This window comes from Chenopodium album, chromosome 14 (assembly GCF_948465745.1).
Source record: "Chenopodium album chromosome 14, dcCheAlbu1.1, whole genome shotgun sequence".
NCBI classification, from domain to species: Eukaryota; Viridiplantae; Streptophyta; class Magnoliopsida; order Caryophyllales; family Amaranthaceae; genus Chenopodium; species Chenopodium album.
Window position 1 is genome coordinate 53,471,314 of NC_137847.1, and position 19,014 is coordinate 53,490,327.

At 34.5% G+C, this 19,014-nt stretch overlaps 2 protein-coding genes, 1 non-coding gene and 1 pseudogene across 4 annotated transcripts; 2 read left to right on the top strand and 2 right to left on the bottom strand.

Annotated features, from left to right (window-relative positions):
* The first annotated feature begins 212 nt into the window (after nucleotides 1-212).
* LOC145579591 (vacuolar iron transporter 1-like) lies at nucleotides 213-4,327 on the top strand. Its single transcript, XM_081636825.1, has 4 exons — nucleotides 213-529; nucleotides 1,260-1,345; nucleotides 1,823-1,937; nucleotides 3,823-4,327. Exons 1-4 carry the CDS (start codon nucleotides 294-296, stop codon nucleotides 4,118-4,120), a joined length of 735 nt encoding a protein of 244 aa, XP_081492951.1. The 5' UTR covers nucleotides 213-293; the 3' UTR covers nucleotides 4,121-4,327.
* Nucleotides 4,328-6,837: 2,510 nt separating this feature from the next.
* On the top strand, nucleotides 6,838-8,988 carry LOC145577561 (chaperonin-like RBCX protein 1, chloroplastic). The gene is made up of 6 exons (XM_081635051.1): nucleotides 6,838-7,019; nucleotides 7,204-7,298; nucleotides 7,729-7,846; nucleotides 7,948-7,964; nucleotides 8,049-8,111; nucleotides 8,377-8,988. The coding sequence occupies exons 1-6, from the start codon at nucleotides 6,872-6,874 to the stop codon at nucleotides 8,443-8,445; spliced, it is 510 nt and encodes a 169-aa protein (XP_081491177.1). The 5' UTR covers nucleotides 6,838-6,871; the 3' UTR covers nucleotides 8,446-8,988.
* Nucleotides 8,663-15,364, bottom strand: LOC145577560 (uncharacterized; annotated as a pseudogene). Its single transcript, XR_014098820.1, has 15 exons — nucleotides 15,209-15,364; nucleotides 14,875-14,984; nucleotides 14,325-14,415; nucleotides 14,090-14,215; nucleotides 13,819-13,999; nucleotides 12,664-12,801; nucleotides 12,485-12,575; nucleotides 11,594-11,652; nucleotides 11,417-11,494; nucleotides 11,160-11,243; nucleotides 10,756-10,943; nucleotides 9,927-10,055; nucleotides 9,672-9,744; nucleotides 9,376-9,461; nucleotides 8,663-8,799 (listed from the first exon to the last, which is right to left on the bottom strand). The product of XR_014098820.1 is annotated as an uncharacterized LOC145577560 (transcript).
* Nucleotides 15,365-16,413: 1,049 nt separating this feature from the next.
* Nucleotides 16,414-16,486, bottom strand: TRNAV-UAC (transfer RNA valine (anticodon UAC)). Its single transcript has one exon. It is a non-coding gene; the product is annotated as a tRNA-Val (tRNA).
* Nucleotides 16,487-19,014: the final 2,528 nt, after the last annotated feature.

The window sequence follows — 19,014 nt, forward strand, 5'->3', positions numbered from 1 at the left end:
ACACATCTTAGAATATGAAAGATTCTCTAACAATTATGCAAAACCAAACAAATAAAATCTCGAGTGACTGACTTACCAACTTCAGCCAATACACCACACTCTCTTTTTCTTTTTCTTTTTTCTTTAATCATTTTTTTTCATCAAATTTTCTGCCTTTTCTTTTTCCCCTTTATAAAATCCTCCCCCCCCCCCCCCCGCCCCCCCCAAAAAAAAAAAAAAAATCACATTTCAGTAATCATTTATTTCACTCATTTACTTTCTCTCAAAAAAAAAAAAACAAGAGAGAAATCGAAATGGCTTTTACAGCAACCTCAGTATCCCAAAAAACGGCACTTTTAGACCAACACAAAGAGAAGCATTTCACCGCAGGAGAAGTTGTGCGTGACATTATCATTGGCGTGTCCGATGGCCTTACTGTCCCTTTTGCCCTCGCTGCCGGCTTGTCCGGGGCTAATGCTTCCTCCTCTATTGTCCTCACTGCCGGCATCGCTGAAGTCGCTGCCGGCGCCATTTCCATGGGCCTTGGCGGGTACGTTACTTTTCTTTATTAGTTTTGACACATTTTGACTTTAGCACTATTTATACACCTCCCTTACACCGTGTTTGTAATTTATACGTAATAAAAATATAATCATGTAGAGTCTTGTTAGATTCGTTGCGGGATATATTTTCAAAATATCAACTTTTGTTATGCATTAACAAACATGACTAAAGAAATGTGTCAATTAAAAAAAAACGGAGGAAGTATATAATTTTCAAAATATCATATTCATCTCTCTAAAAAGTTTACACGTTTTGACTTTAACGCTATTTATACGAGTTACTTATGTTTAATACTTCTATCAATGTATACGAGGTATCTATTCTAATTTCAATTTATTTTACGACTATTTATCATTAAAGATATTGATATTTCCTATAAAAAAAAATATTGATATTTGAAATCATGCCAACTTAAATTATGTAGTATTTTTAATGAATTAAAATTAATTAATGAACAGGGCCTAATATAATATCAATGTACTACTCGTAAGATTTTGTGAAAAATAATTCGAATAACTCAGACACCCTGTCATTTTCGTACTACGTATCAACTTTTAAAGGTATCTAGTAAAAATGGATATGATCATATGACCCTAGTTTGTTGGAAAATATCCCTGAAATATTTGACCAAAGTATATTAAAGCATAAGATTAGCATATATGTTGATTTCTTAATTCTCTAATTAATTAATTAATTTAATTTAATTTATTTTGAAGGTATTTGGCGGCGAAGAGTGAGGCAGATCATTATGCAATGGAATTGAAGAGAGAACAAGACGAGATAATATCAGTGCCTGACACAGGTGTTTAGCTTATTTGCTTTGGTCATTATCTTTTTGTTTGTTAGTTTTTGTTTACGAGAATTTTGCGGTTATCTTTATTCCACATTATCACAATCACAATAATTAAAGTATTCAAGATAATATACAAAACGTGATGACATATTTGTTGATAGTGGGAGTCACATCTTGCATTGAATTCGCGGAGTATAAAGTGCATGTTAAAACGAGTACTAGTAAATTGTGTATTGAGTGGTTTTTTTTTTTTTTTTTTTTTTTTTTTTTTTGACAGCTGGGTGTATTGAGTGTTGAAACTCGAAAATGAGTATATTAGTAAAATGTGCACTATGACTATTGCCTGAATGACTCTAAATTCATATAGATAGGTAAGATATTGATATATTGTGGTACGGAAAGAGTATAAGTTGCGCGTTTAAAAATATTTATTCATAAAATGTTGACTAAAATGGATGAAAATAATAAAATGGATGAAAAATGCAGAGGCTGCTGAGGTAGCAGAGATATTGGCGCAGTATGGAATAGAGCCACATGAGTATGCTCCTGTTGTAAATGCACTTAGAAGAAAGCCTCAAGCTTGGCTTGACTTTATGATGAAGTTAGTCCTCTTTTTCTCTACCCTCGAAGTTAGTACATAATTGCACGTATTTATACTGCCCGTAATCTTCGTTTTATATCTAATAAATACTCGTATTGGATGCTAGACACGTTATAGATATAAGCATTGACGCTTTTCATAAAATGGTTGGTCCATCAAAGAATGAGTTGTATCTAAAATTACTAGCACAATTCCGTCTCCATATATGTACTTCAGAAAAGGCACATTAAGTGATTTAGGTAGTGTAACCATAACTCTAGCTTGCTTATAAATCATACTCCCTAATTTATTAATTTAAATCGTTTGAATTATTGTTAGTTAAGTTGATTCAGATGACATCTTTAAGTGCATTACAAGTCACAAAGTTTTGTAGTTTTTCTCTTTAAAGAGATTCACTAATATTCATAATTAGGAATTGGACAAATTTGTGATTATGACTAGACGACTAGGTTGTCAACGCAGCATCATTGTCTTTTAATTTGTTTTTTGTATTTAGTTGGATTAATATTGAACTCCTCGTAATATTTGGCACGTTGTATGTAATTTTCTTTTTATCCCATACGAAGAATTTCGGAATTATGTGGAATAGTAGTAGTGTGACACATATTTATTTGAACATAAGAAAAAATAATTAGCTCAAATCAATGAGAAATTGCTCACTAAATATATACTCCATACAACATGTACATCTATTGACACTATTGTGTATTCCCTTTGTCTTACAAATTATCGACGAAGATTATACATGTTTTACCACTTTGATATCAAGGCCATTTGATCTAGTGCTAAGCATAATTCTTACCAAGTATTATCTTATACACGTACACCTATCCTTGGAAGGGGGAAAGGGATGAGGTCGCACGGGTGGTAAAGGGGAAGAGGATGCAAGACAAGTGGATTCTGGTGGAGGGTGGTGGTTGTCGTGTAGAGGGGGTGGGGGCATATTAAAACTACCAATGCAATATAACATCTTTTGAATATTAGTTATTATTAATATTGATGACTAGAGTAGTTATCGACAGAAACTTTGTTGAATAATAAAAGTTCGGAATCTTTATTTGTACACTCAATCCATGAGATTAGATTTGAAATGTAATAGCATATAAAAATTGCTAGAAAAAATTATTAACTTTGATTTATGGAGAATGAGAATAAGCATAATGAATGGATTCCCTTTTACCTTGAAAATGATCAAAATACAAATGTCGTTAGCCTGGCTCATTGTATTGTTCTCTCATGTATATGCATGCTCAAATTAATATTTGGAATATGGAATCTTACAGAGGTATAAGCCAGAATCTGAGCATCTAATAAGCTTAGGTCCAATCTTTGAGGTCCCCAAATTAGCCAAACTCCTGAATTCTGACTTTGCAGCTTTTTACATACCCTATATTATACGAAATATCAGACTGACTTAACCTTGAGACAATGCCTATTCTCTCTCCTAGATTTACCAGCATTTTCTCTGTTTCTTGGCAGTGCACTTGAGCACTTGAGCTTACATATAATGTTGGTCAGTGGTCACGGTTGACTTTCTATTGCTACTTGCCAAATCAACACTCGGGTTTGGGTATGTATTCAAGTGTCGAATTTGACTATATTGTGAAAAATCACAACTTTGATCCAAAATGAGGTGTCCATACTCTATGTTGGTTGGAGGTTCATAGGTTGATTATGTGGATGGGCTAAATTTATTGATCTCAAATTTTGGTCATAGTAAACTCATAATCGGAGTAATTTTACATACGAGTACACGACCAAAGTTAATATTGTTAATATCATCACAAGTCTTTGAAGTACAATGTAATTTACAATAAACCTACTGCCAACATTGAATTTGATGATTTTACGCGGATTATACTAATTGTGATGAACAATGTTGCAGATTTGAGCTAGGTTTGGAGAAACCAGACCCAAGAAGAGCCCTACAAAGTGCATTTACAATAGGCATAGCCTACATAATTGGTGGTTTAGTCCCCCTTTTTCCTTACATGTTCATCCCTGTGGCAATGAAAGCTATGGTTGCATCCATTATTGTAACCTTAATCGCGCTGTTCATCTTTGGTTACGCGAAAGGCCACTTCACTGGCAGTAAACCGATCAAGAGTGCTCTTCAAACCGCGCTGATTGGTGCTCTGGCTTCTGCTGCTGCATATGGCATGGCTAAGGTTGTTCAAGGATAGCACATATGCAAAGTTGCAAACCTTTTTTAATAGGATTTTGGATTTTGTTCTAGTGTTTTGATGTTTGGTAGAGAGTTTTTTGAGTTTTAGTTTCCTTTTAATTGTACTTTTGCTTTAGATTAGTCTTTTAGCAAAATTCTTTGTGTTTGATTTCAAATGACTGCATTGGTAATTTGGTATCCTTATAAATCTTTTATGTTTGCCTGATTTCCTTTTGGGTGATGCTTTAGAATTTAGATTGTTCATTGAAACTAAATAATTGGAAAAACAATCCCATCTTTAGTCTCTATAAATATCATATATTAACATCTCTTGTTAATATAGTCACATTTTGGAAAATAAAATCACTTCTCTCCCCCCCTCCCTCCCATAGCCACTCAATTTTGTCTCTCCTCCCCTCCCACGGCCTTGCCGACCATCCACCATTGATAGTCTAAACTTGTTGGCGGCCAAGCAAAAGACACCCTAGCTAGTAGGACATATGTAAAGTGGGCCTACACTAACCCCTTACTCCCTTAGGGAAAAAGTGGTGCTCGCGGAGGTGTGACGGTCGTCTAGTGGTACTAATGGCTGTGCAGTGGTTGATTGGTGGTGGTGGTGGTCGGATGGTCGTGCTAGTGACGATGCAGTAGCCAATAGGTAATGTAAGTGGTGATAGAGGAGAGAGAAAGCGAGTTTTTGCTTAAGAATTTACAATAAAACCTTTGATATTAACAAGTTTTGATATTGGATACCAACTTGTATTTTCTCTATTATAAGCAACATATTCCAGGTATGATCATTGTACTTCTATGAAAGATACTACCTCCGTTTCATAAAATCTGCAACAGTTTCCTAAAACGGAAGCTACACATTATGTGCAACAAAAAAAAATTTCTTAATATAGTAATTTTTTTGTGTGAATTTACCAATATACCCTTATTTAACTTAAATAAACCACCTATTAACTTATTAACCTAAATTAATCAATCTATAATTAAAACCCAAACCCATATTATCTCTCCTCCCTCACAGCCCACATCCACCACCATCACCACCAATTTTTCTTTCTCCTCCCTCTCAACCACCAGCAACACCACTTTTCTCTCTCTTCTCTCTTCTCTCACCACCACCACCACTCAGATCCAGTCGCCGCTGAGTTTGCCACACCCCCCCTCTTACTCCCCACTTTGTTGTCGGCGCTTTCTCCTCCCATGGTCAAAGCCACCATCTCCTTTCTTCCTTTGTCAAAGTCGCCGCTCCTCCTTGTGGGTAAGTTTTGGTGGGTGCAAGTTAGGTGGGGTAGGGGTTTTTGGTGGTTATGGTGCGTGGGGGTTTCGAATCTTGGTGGTGAGAGGGTGGTGGGGTTTCGAGATTTTGGTGGTGAGAGGGTGGTGGGGGTTTCGGATCTTGGTGGTGAGAGGGTGGTTGGGGTTTTAGGATTTTGGTGGTGAGAAGGTGGTGGGGTTTCAGATCTTGGTGGTGAGATGGTGGTTGGGGTTTCGGATCTTGGTGGTGAGAGGGTGGTGGGGTTTCGGGATTTAGTGGCGGTGCGAGTTGGCTGGGACGGTGTAAGTGGTGCTGCTGGTGGGTGGTGCGGGTTGGCTGGTGCGGCATTAGTGGTGCTGTCGGTGGGTGGTTCGAGGAGAAGATGGCGGTTGGTGGTGGAGTGGTGGTGGCCCTTGATTAATTAATTATTCCTTTTTTCTCTCTCCTACCCTTAATCACATACCCTTCACTTTGTTAATCAAGCATTATCAAATTTCGTTTTGAGAAACGTGCAACTAAGTTTGTTGCACATTTTATGAAACGGAGGTAGTATATTGATCCTGGACAAGTTCTATAACAAGTATGACTAAAAGTAACCAGTTTGACTTGCCCAAATCAGTGTATATTATACAAAGTATATTTCATCAGTTCTTAATTAAGTGAATTGCAAGATATTTTAATAACATGCTCCAATACAAATTTTGGCCATAACTACGTCTAATTATGTACAAATTAATACAAATCTAACAAGTACTTACGTGACAATATTGTTTCTAATACATTTTACATTTTGTATACTAGCTCTATTATTATTAGTGCAAAACTTGCAACAAAGGGTACCATTTATGAGACAAAAAACTCTTTAATTGCAAGTGACTTGCAACATTGCAACTAATAAGAAACGGATGTAGTAAATAATACTCCGTATCTATATGGTCGAAGTTTGTAGAGTTTGACCACTAAAAAAAATTCCGTACAAGTTTATGGTAGATAATTAAGAATGAAAAAACATCCCCCAAGGATAATTCACTATTTGTATTTTGGGGTGTAGTTTGGTTCGATATTCTTGTGATAATTATAATAGAGTAATTTTGAAGATAAATTTATACGAGTAAAAATAAATAAATAAATAAATAAATAGATACGAAGTACTAGTATATTGTGTGGTCATAATAAGACTTCAGTCATTGAAAATCCTCCAAAACCAGAAAAATAAAGAGCAATAATTAAATCATTTATCTACTTCATAAATCATTACTCATTAATAATTTGTCATCACAAATGAGTTGATCATATATTCTACAAAACATTTACTTTGTAATTTTTAAATTTAATGACAACAAAGCTTTAGATTTTATTTATTTATTTATTTATCTTTCTAGAATGGGACAAATATATTTTTTAGTTGAACTCAATATCAATATCAAGTCAATTTATGGATGATATTTAGCTTTGCATTTGTGGCAGCAAAACTCATTTTTTTTTTTTTTTGAAGTTTCATCAATGGAATCCTCTGCTATCTTTAGGCTTTGTTCTCCTCCCTCTTTTCTAACACCAAAACCAAACATCACTAAATCTCACACATCAATTCCATGGAAGTTCAGAACTTCTTTGCCTACTCATCTGCACTGTGGCAAGATGTTTGTCCCTGGTAAACTTTTCTCTTTTACTCCCTCTCCCTCTGTTTTGAGGTACGAGTTTTCGATCCTGTAGCCTGGCTACAGAGTCGAAATTCATGGGAGACTTTTCAGAGACACGATTAAGAAAAAAAAAAAAAAAAACATGAACTGTTTTGTTCTTGCACTCATTTGTCACTCACTTTTCATTTCCTGCAGGATTTGGAGAAGCATCTCCGGAAGCGCAGGCAGCAGATAATCTCCACCAGTTCTTCACTTACATTGCAGTCAAAATAGTTTCTGCCCAACTTGAGGTAACTCAACAATTTCTGCTTCTTACATTTCTTTTCAGACTTTTATACCGTGACTTATGATCATTATGATGAAATTTTTTATATACACCCGCGTGCAAGATGCACCAAGGTTATTTTTTTGCTCATCTAGTGATTAAATGAGCGATGATCATCCTCATTTAATCATCAAAATGAGCAAAAAATACCTTGGGTGCACCGTGCACCCAGGTGTATATAACAACCTTTGCATTATGAGAATGTGAGTATATTGGTGTTGTGTTGTGTGTGTGTGGGGCTGTGGTGAGTAGACCTGACAACAGCACCCCATATCCGATTATCCGATCAGAATTACCCCAACACAAAATATCAACTGTGCCAGAGAAGAGACATTACAGTTCAGAATAATGTGAACTTAAATTTCAATTCTGATTACTTTTTATTGTCAGAGCAGAGCTATAACCCTGAAGCCTACAAGGATTTGATGGAATTCTTAGATAGACACTCTCTGAAAGATGGAGACAAGTTTTGTGCAGCTTTAATGAGAGAATCCCCAATGCATAAAAGCTTAGGTATGTTTCTTTAACCTCAACAATAACTCTCAACATGATTCAAGCGACTAACAAGTGTTTGTGACTTGCTTTGAAACGAACACAAAACATCACTGTTTCAGCACTACGAATTCTCGAGGTCAGTCCTTAACATGCTTCTTTAAGGTTATCTACTTAAGTAGTTAAGTTATGAAAATCCAGTTCTGATTCGTATTTTATCCAGGTTCGCTCTGCTTACTGCAAGAACGACTTTGAGTGGGACAACTTGAATCGGCTGGCTGTCAAGGTACCAAAATAAACTCCATCTTAACTCAGGAATCCCAAGCATAACTTTTATAGTAAATGTAACAGATTTTTCCCAATAAACTAGTTAATGTGACTACTAATTCTGGATGAAAGGAGTTGACCACACTACATACTTTAGCAGTACCACGGAAAATCACTAGTTCTCCAATAGTGACATCCCAGAAAAGCTTTCTGGTGTTTATCTTAAAATATCTTACAGCTGTTGTTTTCTATCATCTCATTAAATCACTGACCTGTATATGCAGATGGTAAATGACTCGAACACAAAAATCATGAGGGATTATGTCAAGGAAACAAGTCAGGTCGAAAGTTAGAAGTGGGACAACATATCGTGTATAATCACAATGGCCAGCACACTACGAAGAGCAGCATTTAACAAGTGAACCAAAACATAGGATTTCAAGGCATTTACATGATGAATTCTGTTTGATATGTATAATTTGTACATTTTTACCAGAAAACTTGAAGCATTTAGTTGTTACAGGAAAACTTCAACTTGTTATGCCGTGCTTGCTGGTAGAAGAAAATCTGCACATGTATAAAGATCCAAGTGATACTAGTGTAAATTAGTATTCTACCTTTATTCCACAAGTCTCCAAAGGTCTGAAGCAGCATTAACATTGCCCGAGCTGAAATATGATTGGGCATATTCTTCAATGTTGTCCAACCTGCAGTACCATTGAAAATTTTCAAGCCTATACAGAGGTGAGGATGACAAATTGACAAAACATATGTGTGCGGGAGATTAAAGATCCATTTTGGTTGGGGTTTGCACTAAACTTATTCTAATTGCAAAATGTTTCAACTGAACAAAAGAGATTTTATTCATTTATAGTTCCATAGTTGGTTATGGGAAACATCCCTATGTTCTGCTTGTATGTTTTACAGCACAAAATATGAACCTTTTTGGCGAGGGAAGGTAAAAAATTACAATGTAAGGTGAAGTGAGAGGGTAAAAAGAAAATCCTTCAAGAATAGAAAGAGCAATTAGACTCAGAAAAATATGAAAAAATTACCCCCCCCCCCTCCTACCCTCCCACACCAGTATCAAACAACAGGAGCAGAGGGCGATATATCCTAGTAATCAAACTGAGCCAACATGCTGTCATGCACCTTAATCTGAGATTAAACTTCAGATGAAGGATGCATACCATCATACCAATAGCTCCTAGGTTATGGAAAGTAAGAAACCCAAGATAATCCTTACTACTTACGGATGGGCACAGATAAAACATGCATGTTACCTGTACATATAATTAACCATGATACCACCGCTTTGCGAGAGTCCTTTCTCTGATCTGTCAGCCATCCAGTTTAACCTCTCGACCATCTGTTTCATAGTAGCATGATACAGAGTCAATGCTTAGATATTATTTCAACATAAAATTAAGCACCCTGAGTTATAAAGTTCAAACTCTAAAACCTGGAAAGAAAATGAAGAAAAAACTCATATTGTTTGTTCATATTGCAAATTCCTTCTTTGACCAGTCTTAAAATTAATCAGCTTCTGGAAAACAAAACTCAAAGTTCTTGAACCTACTGCTCCGTTCTGCAAGTGAAAGTTTGCAACAGCATCTAGAGCTTTTCCTCTCTTTTTTTCTCGAAGAAGGTACCTGAACAGAAATTCAATAATATTGAAGAATCAAAACAACTTAAATTGATTGCCTAGAAGGCATCATAGCAAATTTCTATATCATTCACAAGACCATATTCAACCGTGTTCTATTACTAAACATTATTTCTCATTATGTCAAATACTCTGAAGATTTCAGAATCCCATAAGTGTATCTAGTACCTGGCACAAAGTCGCATCAAAATAGGTTTCAGCACTGACAAAACCCTATCAGATTTGCTCCATTCATGGTTCGGAGATTTCAGCAAATTCAGTATGACTTCAATGCCCGTTTTTCCGGATGTAGATTCCCTGCAACTTATAGAGTCAGAATAACAGCCTAAGAATCTAACAGGTCTACTAAGTATACTCTTTAAACAAACAAAAAATGGTTATGAGAAAATCAAATTTTGAAAACATCATAACACAGAAAACCAATGGCGACAATCTCATCAATTAAGGCATTTGCAAGGCATATTTTCAGGATTGATCAGCACTCAGCAGAGCTTAAAAAACAACATAAATAAACCAGTAAGAGAGGATTAGAGGAGGAGAAGAGAACTCATATCCTTCTGAATTTTAAACTCCTGATTCAGTACAAAGGCAAATATATTTAACCTTCTCTCCCACCCGCAACATCCAGATTAGGGAAAGAAAGCACTCAACTTTTCTTACATGTCCTGAACACCAGATAAATTCAAATATAGAATTTGAAATGTGATGACCATTAGTTGAAACAAGAATAAAATCAATAGAGATTTCTCTAAAAAAATAAGACATGCACCCACAAGGCCGCAACATCAAACACATTATCGAAGAAGTCCACCTTATAATATTAACAATTCCTCATCTTTCAACATAAATTTTAATGATTTCCTCTCGCATGAAAGCCTCATACAAAGCAGGAATCATTTATGGATAATTGCATATTAAAAAGCTATGGAAGAAATCCTTAGGTTGCTGCTATTCAACTTGCACATTGCACAATACAGAGCAGTAAATAAAAGCTCACCCCAGTTTATCTAGGACTGCTCTCTCTTCCTCTGCTGTTAGCACATCTTCTCTGAATGTAGAACCTGTACTTTCCTCGGAAGAACCTGACATGTCTATAGTCTCTGCTTCCGCAAGCTTAGATTGTGATGCCAACTTTGATATCAGCCAGCTCATGAACCCAGGGATTGGACTGAGTGTTGCAAATGTCTTCACAAGAAAGGGAAATAAAATACTATGCGTCAAAATCAGGACAGCTTGATTTAATTATATATATATTGCCGTTGCAAGGTTTACTAAGCTTAGCATCACTAGGCACTTAACACAGAAGATCTAAGAAATTGTAAAAGGCTACCTAATTTATTAAAGAAGTTAAGTAGTAATATTCCATTGTATGATGATACAATGGGTGCCAGAAGTACTCACACATATATGTGGCATATCTTGTTTAACCAGTTCAATCACACGTTTAATAAGAAACTTTCCAAGGTTAATTCCTGCCAAGCCTGGCTGCCAAATTTGAGAAGCATATTAAGGCATAAAGAATAAGACCCAATAGTTATACATTAAAAAAAAAAAAAAAAAAAAAAAAAAAAAAAAAAAAAAAAAAGAGTTAAGATTAGAAGCTTGATGGATTCTATACTTCAATAGATATCATCGTTAGGAGACTACTTGTATTTCACCTGACTAGATGAGATTGAGTAAAATAATGCGCAAGTTGCATCACATTCAAGTATTGGAGGATCATCCCAAAGAACTTCCTGAATAATTAACAAGCATTAACAAATACCCACACTATATGGAAGAAGCTGAAAACATGTTGAGATCTGCATAATAAACAAATGAATATGAAATGGTACCTGTATAGTCTGAGCAACATTTTTTAATAATGCTACCTCTATGAAGATAAGAGGTTCACCTGAAATTTGATTATTCCTTCCAAGATTAGCGATTTAGCGCTAATACAATTGTTCTTATCATATATCATAAAATTAAAGATTTTAATTTGATAATCAAACTCAAAATACAGTTTTTTCATGCATCAAAAATCATCTTCAAAAACAGAAATTATTACTCCGTACACGAAGATGCAGAAAACACACCGTCACAAGACTCACAGCCATGTACTGAAATTTATTGCCTTTCACATTGACGACTAAAATTGTAAAACACACCGTCACAAGACTCAAAGCCATGTACTGAAATCCATTGCCTTTAACGTTGACAACTAAACTTGTTACATAGAAGAAGTGTGGTAGGTTATTTAGCCACAAACTTGCAGCTTCATCACTTGTATTTGAGTCCAGTTGATACAAGTGAAAATATTGATGCTCCCCCCCCCCCCCCCCCAATCACCACACACACACACAGATAGATAATAACAAAAACAAAAATAAAAGGACATAGAATGATGGAAACAGGCAAACATTACATTATATGAACACAGATGAATAAGTAGGAAGTGAATAGGAAAAAAAAAAAAAAAAACCAAGCCGTTGCAGGAGAAAAAGAAAGAAAAGAAAAATAGCATAAAGATCAAGCAGTAGAGCAACAGCATACGCCCTCACTATACACAGAGTATGCTATTAGGAAGGCAGCAGAACTACACCAGGCCACTGAAGACCAGTCATCCAGTCAACGAGAAACTCATGAATTCAACAAGTTTATAATAAAGCAGTTTGTCTGCGGCCATACATATAGGGATTATTGGAAGGAAAGGAAGAAGGTAAACATTAAGGAGAGGGGCTAACCAGGAATTGCAGGATGCAAATACCCAAAACAGCGACGACCTACTCCTAGTCTCCTCTTAAGATCAAGTAGGCTGCTGATAGGATGAACAGCCTTTACACCAGAATGACCAGATCTTTATTAGACAATTGGCCGAGCATTTTAAATTGCCATCTAAAAGCATCAAGGAAGGGAAAAAAACCTCATAAGCAACAATTTTCTCCAACAATGAAGCGGGATCATCCCAAGTTATGTGGTGAAGCTCCAATGCAGGCCGTATGTGATAAGCTTCTCCTTTAAGTAGGAATCTAGTGCTCGCAAAGATGGAATGTTGTGTTCCCTATAAAGATGATAAGGCCAATATACAGAGGTTAATGTTCTTCTTCATGTCTTCGTTAATAATAGACTACAAGCAAAAGAAAATGTATGATCATAGCAAGACTAGTGCAAAGTTGTACCACACTCTAATAATCAATCAGAAAGGATTGTATGTTCCAGAGTAAATTTTACCCAGCATGAATGTAAAGAACTATACAACATTTCCCTAATCTTGATTTATCATTGTCAAAGTGTCACGAATCCACATAGTCAAGATGTCCAGCCAAGTCAACCACCCATAAGGGTCTATACAAGAAGAAGGCAAGTCAACCAAGGTGGAGAGAAAGCAGCCAGCAAACACTCTAATGAATTATGAAAGCTCCAATTGAGAAGAAGACAAAACTAATTAAGAAGAAGAGAAGGAAAGAAAGCAACTTAGTTTCTTTGTTGTTTATTTATGTTTTTCTAATTTAGCTAAGTATCACATGTTAGGCTTCAAGGTCATCCTTGACCATATTAGTATAAGTAGAGTAATCTTGGCAATAGGAAGGATATCCAGAAATTGAGTGTAAACACATTGGTGAGAGTAGTAGCCTCAAGCTACTTGGTGAGATTGATAGCCTAAAGCTATTAACTTGTAATCCTTCTTCTATTAGTAATCAAGCATTCAACCTTCCTTCTCTTAATTGTTGCTTTAATCACCTTCATTTCCGACAGCCGTAGTGAGTCCATAACACAAAGCATATGCCCAATCCACAATGATTAAACAACTGAGATATGTTGGCTGTAATGGCCAACAATCATCACCATCCAAGGTGATGAGAGGAGAAGAAATACCTATTATTAAACTAGCGAAACTTCTTCAAGAAAGATAGCTCTTCACAACATTAAACATACTTTCCAAGCATCAAGACATTTTATTTCCTCAAGTTTACATAAGCTTTACAGTTACATAACGATGCCAATCTAATAAACATAGTGACTTTGTAAGTTGCATTCGGAAAAGCAATTGTGATATATGATAAGCACGTGTTCTTACTTGATTGTAGAAAGAATATCAGCACGAAATACTGATAAGAATTTTAATCCTCCAGGATGGGTATTCAACCTTTCAAACAGAACTTCATAAGTTGGTTGCAGTGCATGCCTCAAATGCTTCTCAGTGCGGTAAAAAGTGGAAAGTGAGCCATCATCCTCAACACCAATTTCACCTTTATCGCCTATCAGAGAGCTTACAGTATTAAAAACTCCTCTTCACTTGACAATACAAATGCACCAAAAATTATTATGTATGAAGTCAATAGACCAACCAGCAGGAAGCTGAAGGCCAAGATATTGCTTTATAAGATCACGAACATAGGTCCTGTTGAGATCGTACTCTTTGGCAAGTACCATAAGTAACTCTCGTCGGTCTTCAATAGAAAGACATAATAACCCTGATTTATATAAAAAGTGATTATAATGATAAGCCTCACAGGTGTTATAAGAACCCATATAATGATACAATACAACATACTAGTATAAGAAAGTGAGCATAAAAACCACCTCAGAGAAATCACTTAGAACATTATCCTGAAGTTCAGTCTTGTTCATTGATATAGCTGTGTGCATTCTTTCGCGCACAAGCTCAATTCCTCTGCATTTAACAAGTTATCATCCCTCAATGTCACACAACAAATAAACAGCAATATCGATATCATAAACTGAAATCGGGAATGCTTTATAAACGACCAGAGCATAACTATGAATTCCTTATTACATAAAATTAGGATAAGATAAATGTAAGAAAAATAAGTTCATAAGTTCTTTGTTAATTATGCCCACTGATATTCATAGTGAAATATTATTACATTGATATTCTAAAGTGACTGATACCATATTCTAAAAAGAGCATATATTATGGAAGTATCTAGTATAAACTAGCTATAATATTATATACTTCGTATACATTACGACAATGAACCTAAAACCATATATTTTGCCCAAAAAATAATAATATTGTGAGCTACAAAAATCACTCAAATCCAAAACTAACAGAACAAAACCCCTAAAACATCTAAAAGAATCCAGAATTCTTAAGAAATAAAGAAAGGACCTTTCATGAAATTCTGGGGAAATGAGCTTGTGATCAAATTTTGGGTCTCCACCATTTGCAGAAATTGGTTTTCTGGGTTCATTTCCCTCTAAATTTGCTGACATTTTGTTCTATATAAACACAAAATTAACAATATATAACAGCTAGAAAAAAACAGACAAAAATCAATTGATAACCCAATATTATTGGAGATATAGATACATCAAGAAATTTAATTAAGAAGCTTATAATCAATAAAATCAAAACCATTCTTTAAAAAAAAAAAAAAAACAAAACAAAACAAAACCAAACCACCCAATTAGAAATTACGAAAGAATTAAAATAGAAAACATACAGTATCAGGAGAAAGAGGAAATTTTGTGGGTTTCATTCGAGTTCTCATCAAAATTGCAAGACCTTTTTTGTTCATAATTCATCGGGGATTTTCTCCAGAAAAGTATTCTGTTGTTTACATATCACTTTCCTTAACTGCCGGTTGTTTATTCGTTGGTTTTTCTTGCCTTTTTTTTTTTTTTCCTTTTTTGATTGATTGGGTTTGATGAGTTTTATTGCTTAGACAGGCCCAATGGCTGTTGCAGGCCTTGCAGCATATCAAATTCAACCCGGTTGCGCAGAGCGCTTATCCCTATTGTAATTTTACACCCTCTTATATTCTTTCTTCACTATTTGCTCGATGATGGTGTAGGAGTGTAGGATCAATCGACCAAGTGACTAATCCATGTAGAGGTGATAAAATATCGGGTCAGGTCGAACCCATGCATAAGACCTTGTAACCTGTAAAATAATATTAAGCTTGTCGGGCCAAAACAAGATTCTGTGCTTTTTCGGGTTGGGTCGATTTTTGGACTAAAAATTCATTTTTATCCTTGCCCAAACCCGTACTTTTTTCGGGCGCGGACCATTGATAATCACCTCTAAATCAATGCTTAGACAAGCCTAATGGCTGTTGCAGGCTGTGCAGCAAATCAACCCCCAACCTGCTTGTGCTTGGCTGCTCTCGTTGTAGATTTACTCCTTACATTCTCCTCTCTATGTGCTCATGGTGTAGGATTGACACCCTACCATGATAGCATAACCAAAGCATATAAATATCAATAAAAACATTGTGCGGTCCAATCATAAACTATACTGTATATATATATTGAGTTACTAAATCGATCTACTTATATTCAAAATGTATTTAAAATAAAAAAATTGAAATTATATATAGCTATTATGATAATATATATTCCAAACATATACTTGTACATTATCATCTTAAAAATCGTATTTTAACAAATTCTTAAAGGAGTCAATACACAATTAAATAAACCTTATGTACAAACTTGTTAAGATTGTTAACTACACATTTCTCTTAATTATGAAATTGACAATTGATAAACATTATCAAGGAGATAAACTACAAAAATCCCAAATAAAACATGCCCAAACATTTGGCACTTAAGGTAAGAACAGAAGAATTGAAATCAGCTTCCTTCTTACGACTAAAAAACCAAATTCTAAACAATTTACAAAAAAGTTAATGATACAAAAAATAACTGTTGCTGCCCAGGATCGAACTGGGGACCTTTAGTGTGTAAGACTAACGTGATAACCACTACACCACAGCAACCGATAGTGTTCATTAAGCAATTAATATGATTATGATTGTTTAATTTGCTTCAAATAACATATACAAGTACTTTCTCTGTTAACTATTAATTGCAACAAAGGAGTACTATCATTTGTAAGATATAAAATATTCTATTGTAGCAATTAATAATTAACAGAGGAAGTAGAAAATTTTGCTTCAAATAACATATATGTAGTAGAAAAATTATCAGAATATGAATTTCAGCAAATTCTAATATCGTTATCATATTACTTGTATTAAATATAGATTAATTCACTATTATGCAACGCTATGCTTGGTTCGTAGAAGTCTAAAACAAAACTCAAACCATCCTATATCTTGCTTGCTTTATTAGGCCAGGTGTATTTTACATCGTATTATGTAGTCTTATAATCCTTATCAAGTTATATCTAAATAATCTTTTTTTTTTTTTCAAAACTTACTTTATTTCATGAAATAAGTGGAAATAAGGTAAATATGACCCTACTTCCACACGTTTTTATGTAGTTGTTACATATTACGCATTTACGCCTATTATATGCTTTATGAGCCTTTCTCGGATAATACTCCTTTGTATATTGAACACACATCACTCAAATAAATGCATGCATCAATAAATGTACAAGTTCCTGTTTGCATGTGCTCCCTTGTCTTCATTCTCGCTTTAAGCTAAAAATTTTAGTGCTTGTATTATAATTTGACTCACTCATGCATATTTAATTTCTTGAATTGTATAATGTAGCATTAGTATATAAGCTAGAAGCCAAGAACAAATAAAGGTTTAAGTAAGACAAATTAGCTTTAATATTAGTTATGATAGATTAATTTATTAATTTATATGAACTAAAACTTTACTTATAAAGTCTTTGAAAACACCAATAATTTCCTTGGAAATTCACTTAATATCAACCTGCTACTTCATTAAACTAAAAATGGACCTTGCATGCAGCTTTATTAGTACATTATCACTTTAAATTATTGTACATATTATTAATATTAATAATAATATTATATTTAAATTATTGTACATATTATTAATATTAATAATAATATTATATACTTCATGTGCCTTACTTCAATATATATATTAGTGCTAGATTAAGAAATATATTGAAACAAAAATATGCGTGCCTTGCTTAGGATTGAAGAGAAAAATGGGAAAGTTATAAAGTTGATCCACTAGGCAGGTATAGAAATTCAATTCCTTGCCTTAACGTAGAGTTAACCCACTACAAATTATTCTTTGCTGCTTTCAATGCCAAATTGTATTGTACTACTATATTTGGTGCTTTGCCAAAAGAAGGTGCATAGAATCATCCAATAGGATTTTTTGAAATGCATAATTCATACGAGTATTTTTTATTACTCTGTATTATATTACTTTCTCCGTTTCTCATTAGTTAGCTATATACTCTCGATAGATCTTGCAAGTCTAGCTCATTTTTGTATAAAAGATTTATTTTGGTTGTAAGAGATGGAGTAACATGGTTTAATTGATTGTTTTTAGCTAGGTTTAATTTATATGGTTTCTTTTTTTTTTTTTAAAAAAAACCCTCTTTAATGTGGGAGTTGTTGTACATTTCCTCTATTGTGAACCATGTATGTATGTATGCATGCATGCAACAATGGAAGCTAAGAGATCACTCTATGTTAATTCAAAAATTTATAATCTTTTTGGAATATTAATTACTCTGTAATGAAATGTATGTATGACTATACTTCTGTCGGGTGGTGTACAATCCAAGTCCCATGGATACAGTAAGGAAGTAATGACATGTTTATATGTGTTCATCAACTCCATTGGTATGAAGTCTTTTAGAAAGATGTTTGAAAACAATTATGTGTGAACTAGGTCCAAAGCGAACAATATTATATTGAATTACTCATCTAATCAGAGTCAAGGTGAGCATGCGGCCCAACAACTTAAGTGAAAAGATTAGGGTCCAATACAAGTGGTATCAAAGCTAATGGTTTGGCTAGGATCGGACAAACATAGAAACCAGGCCAAATGGGTGACTTGGTACGTGCTCGAACATATGCAAATGTAGAGTGGTGTGATCGATGACATGAGTACAAATATTTGGAAATGGTGTGTTGGAAGCCCTCAGTACAAGGAATTTATCCTATATTGTACAAGTTAAGAGTGAAAGTGATCGAGTTAGAAAAGGAGAGAATCTCCATGATATTGAATGAGATTACATGCTTAATTTGTTTTCACAAGATAATTAACATTAATTTTTTTTTTTATATTATTTATTTATTTCATGGATGGCATCTTATAATCATCAACTAATGCACGTTTAGTTTTACACATGATCAATAATTTTTTCTCAAGCACATTAATCAATTAAATAAATAAAAAGTCGTACATACCTTTATATTGTTGTGTATGAAAACAATCATACTTTGTCCGAAAAGATTATAAAGTTACAAATTCATGAAAGACATGCAAAATCTCCAACTTTCTGAGCAATTGCCAATATAGTTTGCTTTTTAGAGGAAATTGGAATTCCCTTTTCATATTCCAT